Raw genomic sequence first — 19,998 nt, 5'->3', positions numbered from 1 at the left:
TCTCTGAAGGATAGAGAGAGATTTTTCTCTGATGGTGTCTATCCTAATTACTGCATGCATTTCCAAAAGGAGGAACACCACAAGGCGGCAGGCAGAGTTCTTCAGTCTCATCAATTGTTCAGGAATTTCTTTTTTGGGGGGGACGAGGGCGGGTTCTCTCTGCAGCCTTGTGTGTTTGGTTGTTGTTCTTGATTTCGGATGCTCCTCTGTGATGGAGCCCTTATTTGTTTCCTGAATGTCTAATCTGCCAAGTTCATGCCTTTGGCTACCCACTGAGAAGGGGGTCCTTGTTCTGTGTCTGCCTGGCAATCCCAGTGACTGCTGCTGTCCCCGGCCTCTTGTGCACATTACCATACAGCTGTCCCACAGGATGTAGTGAGATAGACACCCGTGAGCTTCAGAGGGAAGCTGGGCACTCCCTCTCCTCTCCCCGACTCAACTCACAGGCAGCAGCCGCAGCAGATGGGCTGTGGAGATTAAACCAATGGGCACATGGCCGTTATTGTGCGCTGCCTATTGTGGAACTTAAAGGTCATATAGGGTCATGGTTGAATCGGTGTGGCGAGTCCCACCTTCCATACATGAACTGTGTTGATGAAGGTTTTGCTAATGATGGCTTTTTAGCTTGTCAGGAGCGTTGATCAATAGAGAGGCGGTGCTAAGGGGGACCGGGAGTCCGAGAGCAGGGTCAAGTGTTTAGCACCAGCTGTATCGTACATGCTACATTTCCTTTTTTGTTAAAGATGAAGTGATATTCTTGTGTATTCTGCACACCGATTGTGATGATGGGTGGGCAGTGAAGTTTATTTTGAGTCGAGCCCACATTCTCTCCTGCTGCTGTAAACTATCAGTTACCTAATTTGCATTAAAAAATAGTCCCCAGCAAATATACTAATTACTCCAGACTAATATTTGCAAAGCAATGTTTCTAGCTGCTTTTAAATATTATTCAGCCTTATTTTAAATATACGTGACTGTGTTCATTACCTGCTTTCAGAGATTAACTGCTGCAGTAGAACCAATTAGGCTTGGCAGTAAGTACCACAGACAGGCTGGGGGAGTCAGAAGACTAAACCATTTTTAGTCTTTTTGTGGGATCTAACAATAAGACAAATATACACTATTGCCAGTTGATGTATTTCATTGTTTTTAAATAAACAACCATCATTTTTAGCCTCCGCTATATCGACCTACTTTCCAAAGTAAAAAAAAAAAAATAACAACCCGGAAATGCTGTCATGATAAAATAAGGAGCAAAACTTTCAAGACTTGTCAGTAGACTCAGCTTTAAGTAGCTACATGATTTGACTTGCCTGACATTTCAAATCTTGAATTTCAGGTTGCATTTGCCGTAAAGGTCATAAAAAAACATGGCAGAGGGAATAGGAAGTGACTGAAAATGATGAAACACTTTAAACAGCCTCTGCTGGAGTTTCACTGAGGGCTCACGGACGGCCAGTTCAAGGCAAAAATATAACACGTAATCCATTTAAAATTTCATAAAATATTTACAGTCAGAGTTACATCAACACCCACTCAAATGCCTACGTGAACATGTTGTCGGGATAATCTCCTCCGGTTGCTGTGCCAGTTCAATTCTCTCAACTTTCCTCTCTCTGAGCAATGTTGACCCCCAAGTTCTGTCTTAAATGCAGGCCAACATCCCCTAAAGGAAGACAACGTGGTTTCTTGGCGGAAATCATAAAAAAGCCTCCCATGCCGTTGCGGTGTGAGGGTATGACAGTGTGTGCTGGGGAAGTCTATTTTGGGGAACTTGTTCCAACCTCACTTCCATTTTCCACTCTTGTGCTCATTTCATTGACTTGCCATTTGGCTGCAGAGCTTCTTTGTTTGGGGATGTTGAGGAAGAGTGGAGGAAAAAGAGGTGACGCGTCAACTAGTTCCATATAAAACATTTAAAAAAAAAGGGATAACCTTCCACCCGACACGAGCAGTTGGAGATTATGTTGTAGATCCAGATTTAGCAGCTATTTCAGAGTTTTAAAAAGAGGTTGTTTCATGTTTGAACATGTCACTTGTTACAGACTGTTTAGTTATAACAATCCTGATGTGTTTATTAAGATTTAAAACTTTGAGCCTTCATGATTGCTGTTTGAACCCAGGATACGGCTGGTAGATAATCCAATATGATAATTTGTCATCTTTAACAGCATTGTTGTTAAATCACATATCGTGATATCATGATACACAAATTCATCATCTAAATATAAAATAACAAGCACATACAAACTGAATCGATAAGAATTCTGCTTATGGGAAAAACCATAAACATGCATTTCCATGTAGTCATTTCATGTACACTATTTATTGAAACCAGAAGACATGCTGTATCAGGATATATATCTTTATCCTCAGTTGAGATGGATGATTTTGGCCACATCGCCAGGAGTACCTGCACCACTTTATTTTTTCATGCCATCTGCTGCTTCGATGCTTCCAGGAACTTTTATAGATGCTTGTTAGCTCGCCCGCAGGCTGCATGTCGTCTCAAGTCGACAGGTCATCAAGATGAATGACAGGTTGTAGAGATTGAAGTGGGACAACTTGAAATAACAACACACTTCCCACCGCAAGGTGAAAATTTGCATTTTACAGCTTTTTTTTGGGGGGGGGGGGGGGGGGGTTTGCATTTGTAATAGCTTGACGTCATTGTTAAATGGACACATATTTGTAGTTAATACCACATCCCTGACCTTAAAACAAAAATACAATAGTGTTTGTTTTGGGGTATTTCAGGCAATCTGTAGTTTCCGAGAGAAAATAGTCTTTTATTCTCGGCCCATTTATTTCTCTCAGAACTGGGACACAAAGAAGCCACAACGGCCATACGGTGTTTAATCAGATTCCACGCACTGTGTTCATTTTAATACTAAAATCTTTAAAGGTTCGACTTCACAGTGTGTGGGGAGAAATGCCAGGGCTATTTCAAAACACCCCAACATTGTGGCAGGAAATTCAATGTGAAATATACAGTCCGTGACCCTTAAATTTAATCAGGCAGTCTCATTGAAATCGAGATCTCTTTCGTGAGAGAGACCAGAGTTTAGCAGAGGGAGAGAAAACTCGGACAAACAAAAGAAGTCCATATATCATCAGCCAGTAGGATGAAACATTTAACGTAGTCTGTTATTGATTCACTTTATACGGAGCAAATACGTGGAGGGCAGTCTTTACTAAATTCCTTATTTATCCAAAGGATAACGAGAGTTAAACTGGCCTGAGATCTGATCTAGTGAGCCGTGGTATTAACGTTGAGAAGAGATATACTGAGGCAGCTTTTACAGCAGAGATTTATAAATAAGAGAGAGAATGTAGCTTTCCGTGTTTCTGGTGAGGCCAAGCCTACTTTTATATATAGCGCACATTGATGAATATGATGTTTATCTGCTGTTGTGAGACATAAAGCACAATGATAAGTTAATAGTTAGAGCGAGCAGCACGGCAATAAACATCTCCACGGTCGCGCATGTACATGTTTGACTGTACAATCATTTCCCTGTCCTCAAGACACAATCATGCTTTATTTGGATGCAAGAAATGCATTTTTTGTAATCTTTTAGTTTCCACGCTAGTTGCTCCACACGCTCCAGAAGAAGGCATCTTTTGTGTGACTTGGGTTATTTGAGAAAATGTTCCGTTTACAGAAGGTATTGTTGAATGTGACTTCCTTTTGAATCTCAAACAATATCAATCCAGTCATTTTTTCAAACAACAAAGCGTGGCTCTACCCACAAACTTTCTGGTGTAGTATATCAATATTACCTCATGCCCACGACTTGCACTCTGCTGCCTGGTGTGTGACTACACATCGTGTTTTCCTGTTACCGCGGCTCTTGGGGGAATACGCTCGTATCCGTTGTGAATACCATAAAGCGCTACATGCAAGCAAATCAACGAGCTCCTAAAGGTGCATTTCCAAATGACCCAATATACTCGCCTCGCCTTATTCTGTGCACGATGGGAAGTAAGAGAGTGGTGTCTTCTGTGTAGTTTGGTGTGTAGGAGTGCTCGTGGAGTATGTGTCAGACGCTGTATGAGTTGGAGGCAGGGAGGAGGACAACACTGCAGTAAAGTCTGAATCGAATCAGTGACGCATATCTTCTGCTTTCAGCGTCTATGCCCTTTTTTGAGGGCTGAGCTCACTAAAAACATGCTTTACATTCGCCTTAATCAATTAATTTGAAGGAAAGCCAATGCCATTAATCTGCTCATGTGTTGGCGACATCGTAAGAGAGGTTCTGTCTTTGTGAGGATTTTCGATGAACAGAACAGTATGCCATACTCCTCCTTTTTTCACATTTAAAATGCATTTCCAGCCATTCAACGTTTCCTTTTGGCAGCAGCTGGGTTCTTCCTCTGTCCTCCGTCTGTCTCCATGTTGCCCAGCGTGGGATAGAACTCCTCAGAGACCCCACGCTGCCGATCCGCACAGACGGAGGGATTTTCTATCTCAAGATTCAGTGGACATATGGCAGCCACCTATAACATCAGCCACTCAAAGTTATTATTCAGTTTATATCTCAGTGAAAGTGCATATTAATGAACACAATATGCCAGAATCAGACTGCAGCAGTTGTACGTTGAGTTTTTTTTTACTCATTTCGAAGACAAAGCTTTGGAACGGACTTTTAAGGGCTGTTCATCTCCTGTGTTTAGTGGATTTCTCTCTTGTTAGTCGTATCTATTGTTGAGCTTTCTGTCTTTCTTTTAAGAGTTGACTGATATTTTTTCTAAGATGAATCCCATACATTTGACGAGTGCTCTCTGAATAGCCTCTACCCTGCTCATTTTCGTGTGTGTGTGTGTGTTTGTGTGTCATGCTTGCAAGCCATCCAAGGTTCACTGCTCCTCTGCCCTTCCTGAAATGAAACATTTATGCCCCTTGACCTTTGTCATTCCATGTAGCCTTTTAAATCACGGGAGACGCATCTCTCTCACCATCACCATCATCCATCTGTCCATGCTCTCTAAAGGCCGTCTCTGTTGCCGAAGTATTATCCCTTTTACTGTGTTCTTCAGAACAATGACTTCTACTCTTTTCCATCATATTGTACACAAATTCCAACCTGGATTACTTTTCCTTATTAAGTTGCATCGCCTCAGCCAAAAAGGCTACTTGATCCTCAGTCCTGCCAGTATGGGAGATTAAACACAGCAAATATGATCCCATAGCAGAGTACAATTCATGAGCCAAATCATTGCATTACTTCTGATTATCTTTCCTCTGCATTCTTTCTCCACAAGCAATTTTCTCTTTGCCTCGGGGGCTGTTTTGCTAAGAAGTGTCTCCGCGTCTTCTTTGTTCACCGTGCACACCACTATTTAATGTCTGCACTTGTTAATGTGGGTATAAGATAGATTTTATTACCATTTCTGATTGTCTGTACACCAGCGACAAATACGTGATCGTAGTAATAATAGGCGAATAGTTTCGGGCATCTGTATGGATGCATTCACCAGGGGAGTGACACGTTCCTTTTTTAAATTAATTTTAATCTTTTTGGTTTTTATTTTATTTTAGTGATGCAAGCTACAGTCTATCAAATTCATTGAACTATTTTCTTAATTAAAGTTGGGTTTAAATGATGCAATTCAAAAGTAATGTAGGCCTAATTAACTGGCACACTTAATGATCATTTTATCAACCTGTTAAATAGTTTTTTATTTTAAGAATGATTCTTTAAAGTGTCTATAATGGTTTTTTTTTTTAAAGTATCATCTGTTTTCAGTGATAAAAGCTACAAATACCGACCGTCTGTACAACAGACACACAGTTAGCTGCTAGCTGGTGAATGTAGTGGAGCATTTAGCGACTACAAAAACAGATTTTTTTCCCCTCCAGAGTGAATATTGGACTTTCCTTTACGTACAATGAAATTAATGATAATGTTGCTCTGTAACTGCTGGATGTGTAAATGTTTGCCAACACGTTCTGCATATTAACCACCACAATAGCCTGTGGTTGGGCTTTATTTGCTTCATTTAGTTAATCTTTACTTGAGTAGAATGTGGTCTTTATGCGAGCTGCATTGCTGTTAGTGCCTCATCTCCACCAACAAACAGCCAAATACAAAGATGTGTAAACTGCGGCTTGTTTTTGAGCTCTTATTTGCCACACAGCCATCAAGTCTGTCTCATTTTGTTCAACCAGACATGGCAGTTGATAGCAATCAGACCCCTTAAAAGGGTTGCTATCACCCACTCTGCTGGTGGGGCATCAGAGATAACCATAATCCCAAACACTTCAGACGAGAACCTTGGCTTCAATGCATCGCCAATAGACGCATCTAAACAAGATCAAGTGCGCCCTTCACTTTCTGGAAATTGGATTTCTGTATCAACATGGGTGTCACGTTTTTTTTACTTTTATTAAACATTTTTCCATTAGTGACATTTCTCTACTTAACCTGGCTATGAGGAATAGGTCTGGCAAAATAAGAACTGCATTTTCAACTTTATTTACAAAATGTTCTACCTTCTACGTCAGTAGGACCCACCCTGGTATTATCCTTCAGCTAGAGAAGTTCATTCTCCTCATTTTCTTCCTCAGTCTTGAACGTGGTAATTTTACAAGTTGTTAAAGTTTCTCTCCATTTATCTTACGGTTAAGAGGGTACCACCCCGCACTCTTTGCTCTTTTGTTCCTCCCTAGTTGTCATGGTGAGAAAAAGGACACTAAAGTCTGCCCTATTCGGAGGTTTATGAGCTTTTCCTCACAGGAGAACTTGTTGATTTTTCAAGGAAACTTTGAGGAACATGGCTAAAACGGATGGCCCCATTCCCCTTAAAAACCTGCCTTTCCGCTTCCTTGGCTCGATGAGAATTTCCTAAATGTCTTTAAAATTTCATGGCGATCCTTCATAACGTTGTCAAGATTTGTTAGCCAAAAACCACAAATATCAGCCTCATGATGGCAACAGAAGATCATCAAAGTTATGAGGTAACATCTTCCGAAAAAGCCGTGAATTTCATGGCGATGCATCTGGTAGTCGTTAATAGTTTACTGTTATTTTATACTGTTGCTGTAAGTGTAAGAATTTTGATGGGAAGTCAGAGTATCTCTGATCCACTAACATTGAGGTAAAATCTCCATTCAGAGGTTAAATCAGGCATGTTTTCTTTTGAAATCCTTTTATTTGGAAAGGCAAACACACAAATTACTGCTTTGTTGGAGAGATAAAGGTTAATACGGGATGCGACGGTGTTCCTGATGTGATCCGTATCACAAGAGAGGGTAAAACGCCAAAGGCAGTGTGATGCACGAGTTTCTGCAGCAAGCTCGGGTCAAGGCATGGGACCAAGTCACTGTTAGAATGTCCCCAAATGGTTTCCCACCACCTTCTCAAAGCATGTTTAGGGATCTACACATGACAGGCTACACCCAGCAGGGCCAATTTACCTCGCTCTGCTTCATCTGGGATGCAGAGTGGTAATTCTGGATGATTAAAGAGGTTTATTCGTTTCTGTGTAAATGTTGATGCCGGCCCCGGCCAAGTTTCACCTGGCTCATCACACACATTTCCATAACCCTCTTTCATTTCTGAATGAGATATGACAGCTCGGGCTGCATCCAAATGCGAAAAACTAGATGGGCCTGTCGTTGGGGAAAGGATTAGAAATGGAGGGAAATGTTAATACCTCTCTGGTGAATTTTTTCCTACACAATTTGCCGAGCATTTGGTATATAACCTCCTCCCGAGGTACTTATCATACAGTGTATTAGAATTTTTGGAGGAAGTTATTTGACTTAGAGAAAATACAACTTTCATTACTCATCCTCGACAGGGTTCAAACGTTGCTTTAAAACTTTTAAACAGACAAAATGTTGACTTTTGCTCGTTTTAGAACCCGAGGTCTTTGTTTGAAACTCTTGCATTAAACTTAATATTTATTTTACATTGTACTTAATATTTTACTCACACCTCTACGGCTGCTATTGGCTGAACATGCGGCCCCTATTGTTTCCCTGTTTGTGATGGAAGAGTGAGGCTTCCTCTGGTTTTCTGTCCCTGTATCACTGATCTAAGAATGGAGGGTGTCGTTGTTCAGATGTTATTGTACAGATTGTAGAGTCCTCTGACACAAACTCGACTTTGGACAAGTGAGGAAGGTGATGTAGTTCAGGGAAGTCAAGCACTGAATTATAGTTGTCCAAACGTGTTTTTTTTTTAATGCCATGTTGTAGGTCAAATACAATGAGAGCTAGTATAAAGGAGGCTGTGTCTGTTTGAGAGGGTCACACTCTTCTGTTAGTGGTTCTAGCTGGAAGAAAAGGATTCTAAGTATTGGACACACTCTTTATGGCCTTAGGACGACATCATGACTGAGAGCATCAGAATTTAAAATGCACAGACACACACATTCAGTCATCGATTACTTGGACTTCATTACTTCTAATGCAACAAATTAAAAAATGAACACCGTGTGAGGAAAATCTAGAGATGCACCGCCTGACTCCATCCCCACCCCTTCCTCCCAGCGGGACGACAAGGATAACTGAATGTCGTCCAGGTGTCCTTGTGGTCTTGCTGGGAAGAACTGTAATCTGCCAGGAAGTGCACGTTATCCTCCTGAGATGTATTACTGCGAAGACATTAAACAAAAGCAACTTCTTAAGCAAAACTTGCTTTTTTTAACAACTGGGGGCGTTTTTCTTTCCCCGAGTGGTTAATTCTTATTGTAGTATTGTCACACAGAAGGTGAGTAGTTCATGGTGAAAAACCAACAGTTTATTTTCCCGTAACAACAATCATTTTTCTGAGCTTTAAATACCAACCAATCACGCTGTGCAGAATGGTTATATTCAAGACTTGCACTTATATTGTCCAAAAAACACTGAGGCTTCGTGGTCTGAACCAAGACGGCAAACTTTATTATTCCTTTCAGCCTTGACCTCTTTCAGTTCTTACCTTTCACTAGACATAGTATAACAGTTTACCAGAGGTTTTAGCTGAAAGGAAGTTCGATAAATATCCAGTAGCCTAGGCTATACAACACTTTGCCTCAGACTCTTAATTCTGGCAGTTGGTCTTCAGCCTGCAGTCATCTATTCAAACCCTTATTTGACACTGTTGCAAGTTTGCATTTCTGCCGGTATGAATAGTTTTGATGTGAAATATTTGTGGCCAAGTACTTGTCGTGCCCCTATTAGATAAAGATCTTTTACGCAATTCAAACGACAGATTTTAGATGTTGGCTTACATTTGGGGTTTAGAAGCCAACCGGATGCCACTGTATTTTAAAAAGGCTGCATTTGCTTTAAATTCTACTTTCTAAATAACTGCCAATGATTGCAGATACTGACATCCTATATTTCATTTGTTTTCCATGAAAAATCATCGCTGTCACAAGGGAGATACCAGGGGCTCTTGCTTTCTTTCTTGACCTGACCCCTTCATACTTGAATGTTTCAGTCGCGTGGGTGGCTGCAGGATATGTTAATTCAACTCCATGCAGATGATGCTATTATTATAATCCTTCGCAGAATACCATGATCCATGGTGTCCTTATTCATCAGAAACCTCCCCCACACGCATTGCATCTGTCCGGCCCGGAACGGGGCTCACACTTCACCATTTCAGGAAGATCTATTGAGAGGAGACCCCCTACTCCTCATTTTTTTTCTCCACAGAGAGGACAATCGCACAATGGCACGGCGCCATTTAGTGATGCATCACTGCCCAGGAGGTATTTGCCTCCTTCAAGTTCAGCACCTCAAATTAAACATTTGCTCAAGAAAGCTAGATTTATCCTTTAGGGAGGCTTTTTTCCCACCAACTTCTGTTGAATTTGAATAGAAGGCCGGTCCGGTTCCTCCGATGGTACTTGACAGATGTTAGACCTTTAATACCTTCTTTCTACAGCTTTAACAATTGATTTGTCTCTCAACAAGTTTCATCTGACAATTAAGATCATCGATTTAGGGATGTTACTCACTTTTACATTTATAATCATTTAATCTTCTATTTTAATGGTTAATAGATTCATCATTTGGTCTACGAAGTTAAAATAAATCCCTGTTGTAGCTTTTTTTTATAGCTTACGTTGACATAACTATCATAAAAGATGGAGAAAACAAGCAAATATTCACATTTCAGAAGCCATAAGCAATTTGGTTTTGGCACTTTTAATGATTAATTAATTGTTGCATATTCATTCACTGATCATTTCACCATTCAAACCATCTATTAAGTTAAAAACAAAAACTTTAAATATTCTGCTTCATTCTGCTGGGCATTAATTATTTTAACATTTTATAGATTAAACAGTCACTTAATTAATCCGAAAATGATCAAACTGACAATGAAAAATAAAATTTGTAGACGAAATGTCCTCCATTCATTATTCGCATACTCTTGTATCTTAATACATCCAAGGGAGGCTTAAGGTTTCTGCAGGCTTGCACAGTATCTGTTGAGTCAGTGTGCCGAAACTTTGGTATTGATGTTTTCTATTATTTGTGCACAGTCAAATGAGACATTTGCATTTGCCCCTTAAGCTATCTGCTGGCAGGAGGAGAGCGACAAAGAAAGCCACGGCCTATTCAAAGGCCACAGTGCAACCCCTCTCGCATGCCAAGCATTCCAATGCGCTGTGTAAAGGTTGAACCGGCCGAGAGCGACGAGGAGGCCTTTCTCACCAGGGCCACCTTAAACACACACAGACAAGGCTGGAACAGCTCCGTCTGGTGCCCCCCAACATCCAGCAGTTTCAGAGCTGCTCTGTGCGTACGGCCGTGGGGGCGAAAGTGTGACTAAAATATCTGCCGTGTCCTTTTTCACCCGTACTAAAGCCTTTACTGTACATGATTGGCTTTTATTTACTTTGGCAAATCACCATGCAAAAAGCTATAATGTTTACAGAGTGACATGTCACATCAATTGCTTTAGTCCAAAATACCTCTACAGTTCCAGCTCAACTTCTGGCCGTTTTTTTTCTCGCTTGCCAAGATCTTATTTTCAGTAACAAGCCCTAATATTTCCCTCTGTGTGTCTGGTCACGTAGTAATTACAGGTGTACGCCTGGAGTGTCTGAAAGGCTGCCAGGTCTCTATGCTCCATCACCTGTGAAGAGAGCCCTTCCCATGACCCTCCATTGTGTGCCCTGTGTTTGGATGATCTAATGCTGATGTCTTGTGAGGTCAAGGGGAGCAAATCCCAACCATGTCTTGAAACTAATGCTGTGGTCCAAACGGGCATGAACTGGATAGTATGTTCTCATGCAGCAACACTGTTTTATATTGTCCAAATTAACCAAACAAGCCTATTTCTTGTACGGTTAAACCAGGTAAATGTGCTTAGTTCATTTTCAGTTGCACTAAAACGGAAGCTGCCACCTCGAGACTGGTTTTAAGGAGCTGTCATGAAGCCGTCCCCCCAGTGCATATTGTTAGCTGGGCAGGTGCGATCAGCCATTCATTACCTGCCATGCTGAAATGCAAATATTGGCCTGGTCCACGTGTGTCTGTGTGTGTGTGTGTGTGTGTGTGTGTGTGTGTGTGTGTGTGTGTGTGTGTGTGTGTGTGTGCAAATAAGCAGGTGCAGCAGCTGTGGATCCATTCACACTGTTGTCTCGTGGATTATAATGGCCCACTGTTTACTTCAGAATTGTCCTGAAGCGAAGTACTTGAGGAAATGTACTTACTATGCACCACTGGATAATGTGCTTTATGTGGAGGCAAATTGCTATTTGATGCAGAGCATTCTAGAAGGAACCTTAGGCGGTGTGAATGGATGGATGAGGTGCTTTTTGGTTCTGCAACAAGTGGGGCTCCACTTTTTTTTTTTTTTTCTAATGCACGAAGGAGAAGCACACACCCCACCCACACGCCTCCGTGTGCTGCCTCGTAATGCACGCGTCCACCGGTACCTCGCTCGCGGAGGATGCGCTGCGCACACAACGCTGGATGTTGGACTGCACCATTCCTGTCGTCTCCACCGGGGAGGCTGTAATCCGATCCTGTTTGCAGGAGCCGTCGTGCAGCCTGTGAGGAGGAAGAGGGCAGTGCTCTGCTGCTGCTGCTGCTGCTGCTCCTGCTCCCCCTCCCTCTCTCCTCCACTCCTCCCCTTTCTGCCGAGTGTCACCCTCTTTCTCCCTCATCTGCTCGCTCCCTGCTCGGTGAGGCTGGTCGGCGGCGCACACGCCTCCGGGATCGTCGCATCGCATTGTTTCACCCCAGCGACCGAGCCCCAGTGAAATCGGTGTGACACGGCGGAGCTTTTTTTCTTTCTCCGTTTTGAAAAAGAAAAGAAGAAAAAAATCCTACACCAAAGAGAGAGGGGGATCTACCGCACGCACGCCAGTCCGGTGACGTGCCCGAGCATGTTCACATCAGAGACGCTGTCGGATTTACCTGAGAGTACGCTGCCCTCGCGCCGCCACAGCAGTCTCCCCGCCGCGCGCACACATTTGGACTTCACCCACAGTCGCTGAAGAGGAGGGGGGGGAAAAAGGAAACACACCGGATTACAAGGATGGGGTTCTACGGCACTTTAAAGATGATTTTCTACAAAGTGAGTAGGGTTTCTGCTTCTTGTCACGTCGCCCTCGTTATCTTTTGACGCTCCGCTCGCGGCAGATTTGCACGTCCACTGCGGAGGATGAGCAGCGGCGTAGCAGACCCCCAGAGACGCCGCTTTAATTGCCGGGGCCTATATGTTATGTTGGACTCTCACGACCGCGGTCTGGCACCCCGTCCCTTCATAGTAACTTCAGCCGTGTAAATAAACGCCACCGCACCGATGCGGTGGCCAATCGGTGCGTGCGTTCGTGTGTGTGTGTGTGTGTGTATAACTGGGTTACTGCTGTTGCACATGTATGGCAATTAAATTCTGCAGTGCCGGATGTATATGTGTGCTTGCATTTCCGCGTTGTCACTGATTTTCCCCAGTTCTGCCTGCCAAAAGATCCCAATGTTTTAGCCTCAGCGTTTTGGCTCGATGCTCCCTTGCACCTGTACATCAGCTGTGGTCCTCCCCTCTGCATAACCAAGTAGATGCTTTAGTTATAACGCACACACGACAAACAGATGGTTGAAAGCACCAAACAGACGTGCAGACTTTTTGTTGTTGTTGTAAATAACCACTTCCAGGAGCACGAAACAACCTCCTTTTAACCCCCGCAGTCCTCCCCAGTTTGCTGGCTTGTTATGATTCAACATTATGCAGCAGCGGTGGTTATCTGGCAGTGACCAAAGTGACTGCTCTGGGATGCGTGCATGTGATCAGTCCGCCGTTGCCTGTTGGAGCAGCCTCATTGCCTGACATTGTGCACTCGCCGCCGGCTCACATCGCAGATAATGGGTCACTGTGTCAGACTGCGTGAGGTGGAGAATCTCCTCAAGGATGTTGAGTGTATTATGCTGGATGGCAGCCATGAAATGATGCTCCCTTGGTTGGAAATGCAGAGTGCAGACGAGACTGAAGGAGAATCCATTACGCAGTGTGTGTGTGTTTGTATGTGTACCAAACAAATTTGTCAAACGCGTATCATTCAGAGTCGGACTCCCTTTGCGGCGGGTGGTTCTTTTTGTGAAGCCGTGTGTGGTTTGTGCGGCGTTGAAGCTTTTACTCAATTTATCCTAATAATTAAGTGAACATGTCATTCAGAATCGATGGGCAACAGTTTATTGAATTGAGCGGTGACCCTTTTTGTATTCTCCGCCCATTTTGTGGATGTGCTTATCGAAGGCATCGGGGGTTTTGAAGTCAACCCCTCGAGCTTGGAACATTTTTTTTTTTTTTGCGGCTCTTTGATGTTACTGTCAGAAGCTGAAATCTCAAGACCGATTTTTATTTGAAAGACATCTTTGAACCCATGTCCTGGTTTGATTGGTCCTCATCAATCCCACAACTTGCCAATTCATCCCCCCCCCCCCCCAAAAAAATTCTCGGACACGCTGCTGCGTCTCAAGTGCTGCTGATTGACGTGATGAAACCGTTGCATGGCTGCTTGAAACAGTATTTGAAAAATGAGAAAATAGCCTCCAAGTGACTGATGCTGCAGGATGTAGTCTGTGTTGAAATGAATCAACACATTATGTAAGAGTGATTGCTGTCTTTAAAATATCATTAACTCTCTGTGTATCCATCTGTCGTGCTTTTGGCCAGATAGGGAAGCCAAGAGGAAGGAGGGGGAGGACTGATTAGTAGTGATTTACAAACACTGCGTGCTCTGGTTACCTTTTTCCCAGCCTGAAACACAAGAAGAGGCTGGATTCATGCTGTTTTTTTTTTTCTTTTCATGCCAGCATTTAGTTTGAGGTTTTTTCTTGCATGTACACACACACACTCGAAGCCAGCCGGCACCCCCTTCTTTCTCTCTCTCCCACTCGGAAACACACACACACCCAAATTCATGCATAAACACACACACACACCCAGGCTCTCCTTGGCTACTGAACTGCCATTGCAGTGAGATCACCGCTTTCAGAACAAGGCAGTCGGGTTTAAGAGCTGGATCTCAGCAAGTACAAATATCCTATAAATCACTCTTTATATTCCTTGGCAATCAAATATCTGGCAGACAGATATTTTAGATGTAGACAAGTGGAACAAAAGATACCTACCGAGCTCAGTGCCTCTTTTATAGAGCTCCCGAAGAAATGACTCAAGATTTGTATGGCTCTTCCCTTGAATCCCCCCCTGCAGCTTTACACAGGAGCCGACTTGTGAAGAACAGATTACAAATCATTGGTCAGATCGCAGGGCGATGTCCAGGGGGGCAACTAACCTGCAGGACAAGTTGGTGTGTCGGTCGTGTACACATGCCTCTATAAACTCGGGCGTTGCTCGTGTCAGTTCTTTTGGTGCATTGAGTCCACATAGTAATCCACATTAAATACCGAGCGAGGGGGAGTCTGTATATCTGATGCCACGGGTGCAGTTGTTGGATTTCTGCTCATCATTCAGCCTTTCTGAGTTGTTTCTCTCTTTCGGTTCACCGTTGTTTTTTCGCTGCATGTACTCATGCGGCGCTCGCACTGAAATTACCGAGAGGATAAACACACACTCGCCCAAATTATAGTGATAAACAAAAACGCACATCTTGAGGGGAGATGTGGTATCATGCAACTGTAAAGCCAGACACTATGGAGTCAAAAGCCCAGTGTTATATTCTTAGCATCCAATACTACAATAACGTGCCGAAAATACACACACACATAAAAAACGATGTTTGCCTCAAAAGGGGAAGGAGGGTCAAGTTTATTTCGAATGCAGTTTCTGCTTTTCTAAAAGCCACTATCTTTCTACAAATAAGCTCGAGGACAGATGGAAGTTCTGTAGAACGCTTTCCACTACAGGTTGTCTTGTAGTACAACCGGCTGGACTGTAACTGTTGACATATTGTTTGAACCCTAAACTGAAGTCCAAAAAATAAAGTTATGCCAAGTAATGTAAGACAACTTTGTGAAAAACATGCTAGAAGCTAAAGTGCAGGAATAAAATCATCTGCACCACGATAGCTGGTGGCTCCCATGATGCACCAGATTGATTTGACTGCAGAAAAGAGTATTTTTGTATTTACTTGAGGCTGGAACTGTACGACCACGATCTGAAACACGTTTAAATTAATCAAGAACCAAGGCAAGACTGTTAACATTGTTTATCTTAGTTGGGCCAGACACTTGAGTTCAGTTATTCCATTGTGCTTGTGGATAACGGGGGACGGGGTGGTGGGATGGGGATCACTTGCATGTGTGTCGAGAGGCCTTGCCAGCAAGAGTGGCAGGCATGGGATGAGGAAAATTGGCTTGCCCGGGCTCACACAGGCTCCTTTGTTTGCTCATTGGGTAGGTGGTAACGGGGATCGGGGTGGTGTGTGTGCACATGCAGGTGACAGAAAGAGATAAAGAACTGACTGGCTATGTTTTTCTTTCTCAAATACCCGTGTGAATCAAACTCCGGTGCCAAAGAATTCACCCCGTAGCGTAGCCCCTGTACTGTTCTGTACTCTGTGGTTATTTTGTGTGCTTGAACACGATGTACACGAGTGCCTCTGGATGTTAAGGGGTGTCTGTTTGCTCTATGATCACCTCCGACGTGGAACATAATCAAAAGAAAAGCGCGGCATTGTTGAACAAGCACCTTCTTTGGTATCCTACCATCTCATGGCATCGAGCCGCCTCGTCGACAGATAGGTCACTGCCTCTCTGCTTTGTTATGGAACGCGTTCACACATTTCAATCTCTGTGCATTAAAGTTTAATTTCCTATTTGCATAAAGCTGTTGCAAGACTGTGGTGTCTGTATTTTAATAGGCTGGATTTCAGACATCATTTTAACTAAGTCTTTGAGTCACAAAAGCAATTTTCTGCTTCCACCCCTGGTTTTAAGGATGTCCATGACGCGTGTCCTTTTGTTAAATTTGCTTTTTAAGAACCGGCGAGGTGACTTAGACTCTGTTGGGGTGATGGATTATACAACACATGCCAGAATGCCCCCCTTCGACCAAATTCTACATGGTGTACATTTTTATTTACTCCTCAGAAGGTTGCAGTGAATAATTAGGTTTCTGTTTTTAAATTCACTCTCCTCCATTGTTATGCTCTGGTGCTTTCTAATGTTTTTCTCCTCTTGTTTTTTTTCTTTTTTCTTTCTCAGATGAAGAGAAAGTTGGACCATGGCCCCGAGGTCCGATCTTTCCCTTCAGGAAAAAAGCCCTGCAAAGGCTCCGAGTATCCAAGGTAAAGCTTCCTGAATTTCATCCATTAGTCTCCCAGTTGCTCATCAGAGACTTGTACCTGCATTTATTACCCACCTTTGGTCCCAAAAATGATCTTAGTAGAACATTAAAGGGTATTATCTCATATTCCAGTGGTGTAAATGAACCTACCATGAAAAGAAATATCGAAAAGACATCAAGAGGCATGAACAAAGATGCTGTGTGTCTTCAAACAGAATGATGCTTCACATCATATTGTATCTCCAGCATCCAGCCAGCCGTCCCACGTTTCTCTTAACCCTGAATATTTAATGCACGTGTTCACATGTAGCCCCATTAAAATTCAGACCCAACACAGTCACTTAACTGTAAATGTTGCCATGTAGCTGGCACCGTCTCGGCTTCCAAAATTCATTAAAAATGAATCAATAATGAAATGGACCCCAGCTTTCCATTTTGCTGCCAGCGAGCAGAATCAGAAGTATTGAGGTTCTCGGCAGGATGGTTTCTCCCGCCGCCCTCACATTACAGGGGCACATGGGCGCCCTTTGATGTCCCGTGCTGCTTTTCATACCCAGGTTCTCGCAACAGGAGAATCTGGATTTGAACAGAAATCTGGGGGGTTGTGCGTGCTTTGAAGTCTCTCAGTTAAAAAATATATCTCGGGGGTACTTTCATGCAAATGGTAACTGCACTTTTTAAGATGCTGCATGTCAAATTTGGTTCTCTTTCTGTGACCAACACGATAGCATTTAGTTGGAAATTAGAAAATGTGCGATAAGGACGTAATTCAAAATATCATGAATTATTGTTTTAAGTTTTATTAACATTTGTAATTTTTTACGTCTTGAGGCTGGAGCTGTAAAGCGAAGAAGTATTTCTATTCTTCGGGTCCAACAGCAACAATATTCTTACATAATTTAAAGAGATTTTACCCTTATTAGAACAATACATCCGTTCTTTTCGCCTTAAATTGTACATAATAAGAAAATTAGCATAATGTAACAAACAAAATACAACTTTTATGCGACTTTGCCTTGCAAATACACGTGAATTCAACTGAAGCTTTTAACTAAATCAATCCAAAGCAATTGGCAAAATGCTTTTAGCTTTAATTGCAGCTGTAAATATTTAACTCCGCAGTAATTGCATTTGTTTGTGTGTCGTGTCTCTGTTGTCAAAATAGTTTGTGGTGGAAATATCTGCAAAGAATGCAGCAGAGCAAATCCAAGTCCAAATTAATGCCCTGATGTTGAGCTTGTCGTCATTCTCATTAATAGTGTATACTTAATATGTCTGTAATGTCCCTGTATTTCTTTCTTAATACGTCTCATTGAAAGCAGTTCTTTCACATCCTCTCTCTAATGTCGGCACAAGGCTATTAGCCTGTGACGATCTCATATTATTAGTTTCTCAGGGTTTTTCTTTCCTTGTAAATTGCAGCCCGACAGGAATTGTTCCATGTCCAGCCACACCTACTACATTTGGCCACCTTAGAACAGCCAATTGTCAAGGGCAGCAAAGACGGCGCATCACCTCAATCCAGCCACCCACGGGTCTCCAAGAATGGCTCCGAACATTTCAGGTGAGCGGAGTGGAGTTTCCTTATTCTTCTTCTTTTTTTTTCTTCTTTTCCTCCCACGAGCATCTCCAAACCCCTCGAGCAAAAGCTCATCAAAAAGCAGATGTTGTGTCCAATCAATGTTCACTTAGTCTCAGAGATAATTGCAGCCTTGTTGTTCGGGCCCACCACATTAGCATAGCCACTGTAGCGTGGAATTGGAATTAGCCGTACCTGTTCAGACTTCAAAGTGGAGTTCTAACGTCGCATGTTTCTGCTGGAGACTTATAGTCTGTAGTAAAAGTTGAGCAGATGTTGTCGTCTGCTGAAGTAAAAGACGCTGCGGTGTGACAGTGATGCAAACCGTGGGTCCTTTTGTGTTCATGATTTGGAAAGCGTTTGTACCTCAACGTCACGCCCTTTCCCGCCAAAATAAGCAACGGTGATGAGGGCTCCTGATTGGCTTGAGTCAGCCATGTGACCATCTACCTTCACAGCGCAATATAAATATTTATAGGGGACATTCCTGCTTTGGTAAAACACACAACTTTCGGATTTAAGCTTTTGAAGGATTCTGTTATTCTACGATCTTGCTTGTCTACTGATTCCAGACTTCTTTGAAATGGGATGTAGTTTAAACATATTAGCCTTGATGGGGTCTCTCTGGTTTCCTTTATAATAGGTTCGCCATGAACATTACGAGCTTAAACTCATTTTCTCTGAATAGCCGGGCGAGCCTGTGCCGCCTCAGTGTTTATTTTATGTACATTAGTTTTCAGACCTGCTGCCGTCTACTGTCTTTAATTTGAGAGCCCGGGCTGCAACGTCGAACTTAAATTCCCTACATTCCCTAGTCCCGCCCTATGGCTGTCAGAGAGGGGAGGAACTAACAGGCTGGAGCTGGTAAGAATGTTTTTCACAAAAACCTCCAAACTGCTGGTGTTATTTTAGGATTTTTACACTCTAAAAGACAAACGCAAGGACACACGGTGATGGCAAAGACACATATGACATTAAGGGATTAGTTCGAGATTTTGGGGAAATGCATTTAATCGCGCTTTGGCAGAGAGATGGATGAGAAGATTGATTACTCGTGTCTCTCTATTAAAGGGAGAATTCTCCACCTTTTATCTGGATGTCCAATCAGTGCTGATGGCAAGTGTAGTCGATTGTAGTAATAAGTTCCTGCGTGCTGCGTTGATTGAGACATGCCGGCCACCGAGCTTCTGTCCAACGTCGCCCGGGCAACCTGGAAACACGACACTTCTGTTGGTCTTGATGAGAAACAGCATTTATTCCACGCTGAACGTTCACTCGGTGCCTTCACCGCTAAACTTAAACTCTCCTCTGCTGTGATTTCTCTCTTTCATGCTCCACCACACTTTCCTGAGTCCCTACGTGTCCATGGACACACACACACACACACACACACACACACACACACACACACACACACACACACACACACACACTACAGCAGTGGCTCTTCCCTTCTACAAATGAGCGATGCTACTCTTACAACAACCAGTGTGTGGTTGCTCTCGGCGCCTCGGTCCTGGAGGTTCCCCCACCATCATCTCCGGTCCAACCTCGGCCTACTCGCCGCTGCATTTCTCAGGGCGTGTACTCTGACTCGAATACATACGGCAGAATATCCAAGTCAGAATATCTGAGTCAGCAAAAGCACAAGCTAGAGCCCGTTGTTGGTGCGAGTGCGCCAAACATGCAATTTTCTTGACGTGCAAAATGATCTTT

General features: G+C 43.0%; 1 protein-coding gene across 3 annotated transcripts in view; it reads left to right on the top strand.

Moving 5' to 3' along the window:
• Positions 1–19,998, top strand: part of fbxw7 (F-box and WD repeat domain containing 7) — a 102,196-nt gene that overhangs the window by 63,055 nt on the left and 19,143 nt on the right. For 2 of the 3 annotated variants that reach the window (XM_084005855.1, XM_084005854.1), the window contains 2 exons: positions 16,622–16,704; positions 18,126–18,267. In XM_084005855.1, the coding sequence (XP_083861981.1) occupies positions 16,622–16,704; positions 18,126–18,267 (225 nt within the window). Of the gene's footprint in view, positions 1–12,280; positions 12,534–16,621; positions 16,705–18,125; positions 18,268–19,998 lie in introns of those variants that run through there. The other variant, XM_084005856.1, reaches the window with a different exon arrangement.

The sequence above is a fragment of the Eutrigla gurnardus genome (genome assembly GCF_963514095.1).
Source record: "Eutrigla gurnardus genome assembly, chromosome: 3".
NCBI lineage: Eukaryota > Metazoa > Chordata > Actinopteri > Perciformes > Triglidae > Eutrigla > Eutrigla gurnardus.
Note: the sequence above shows the minus strand (reverse complement) of the source record. Positions and strands in the feature narration are given on the sequence as shown.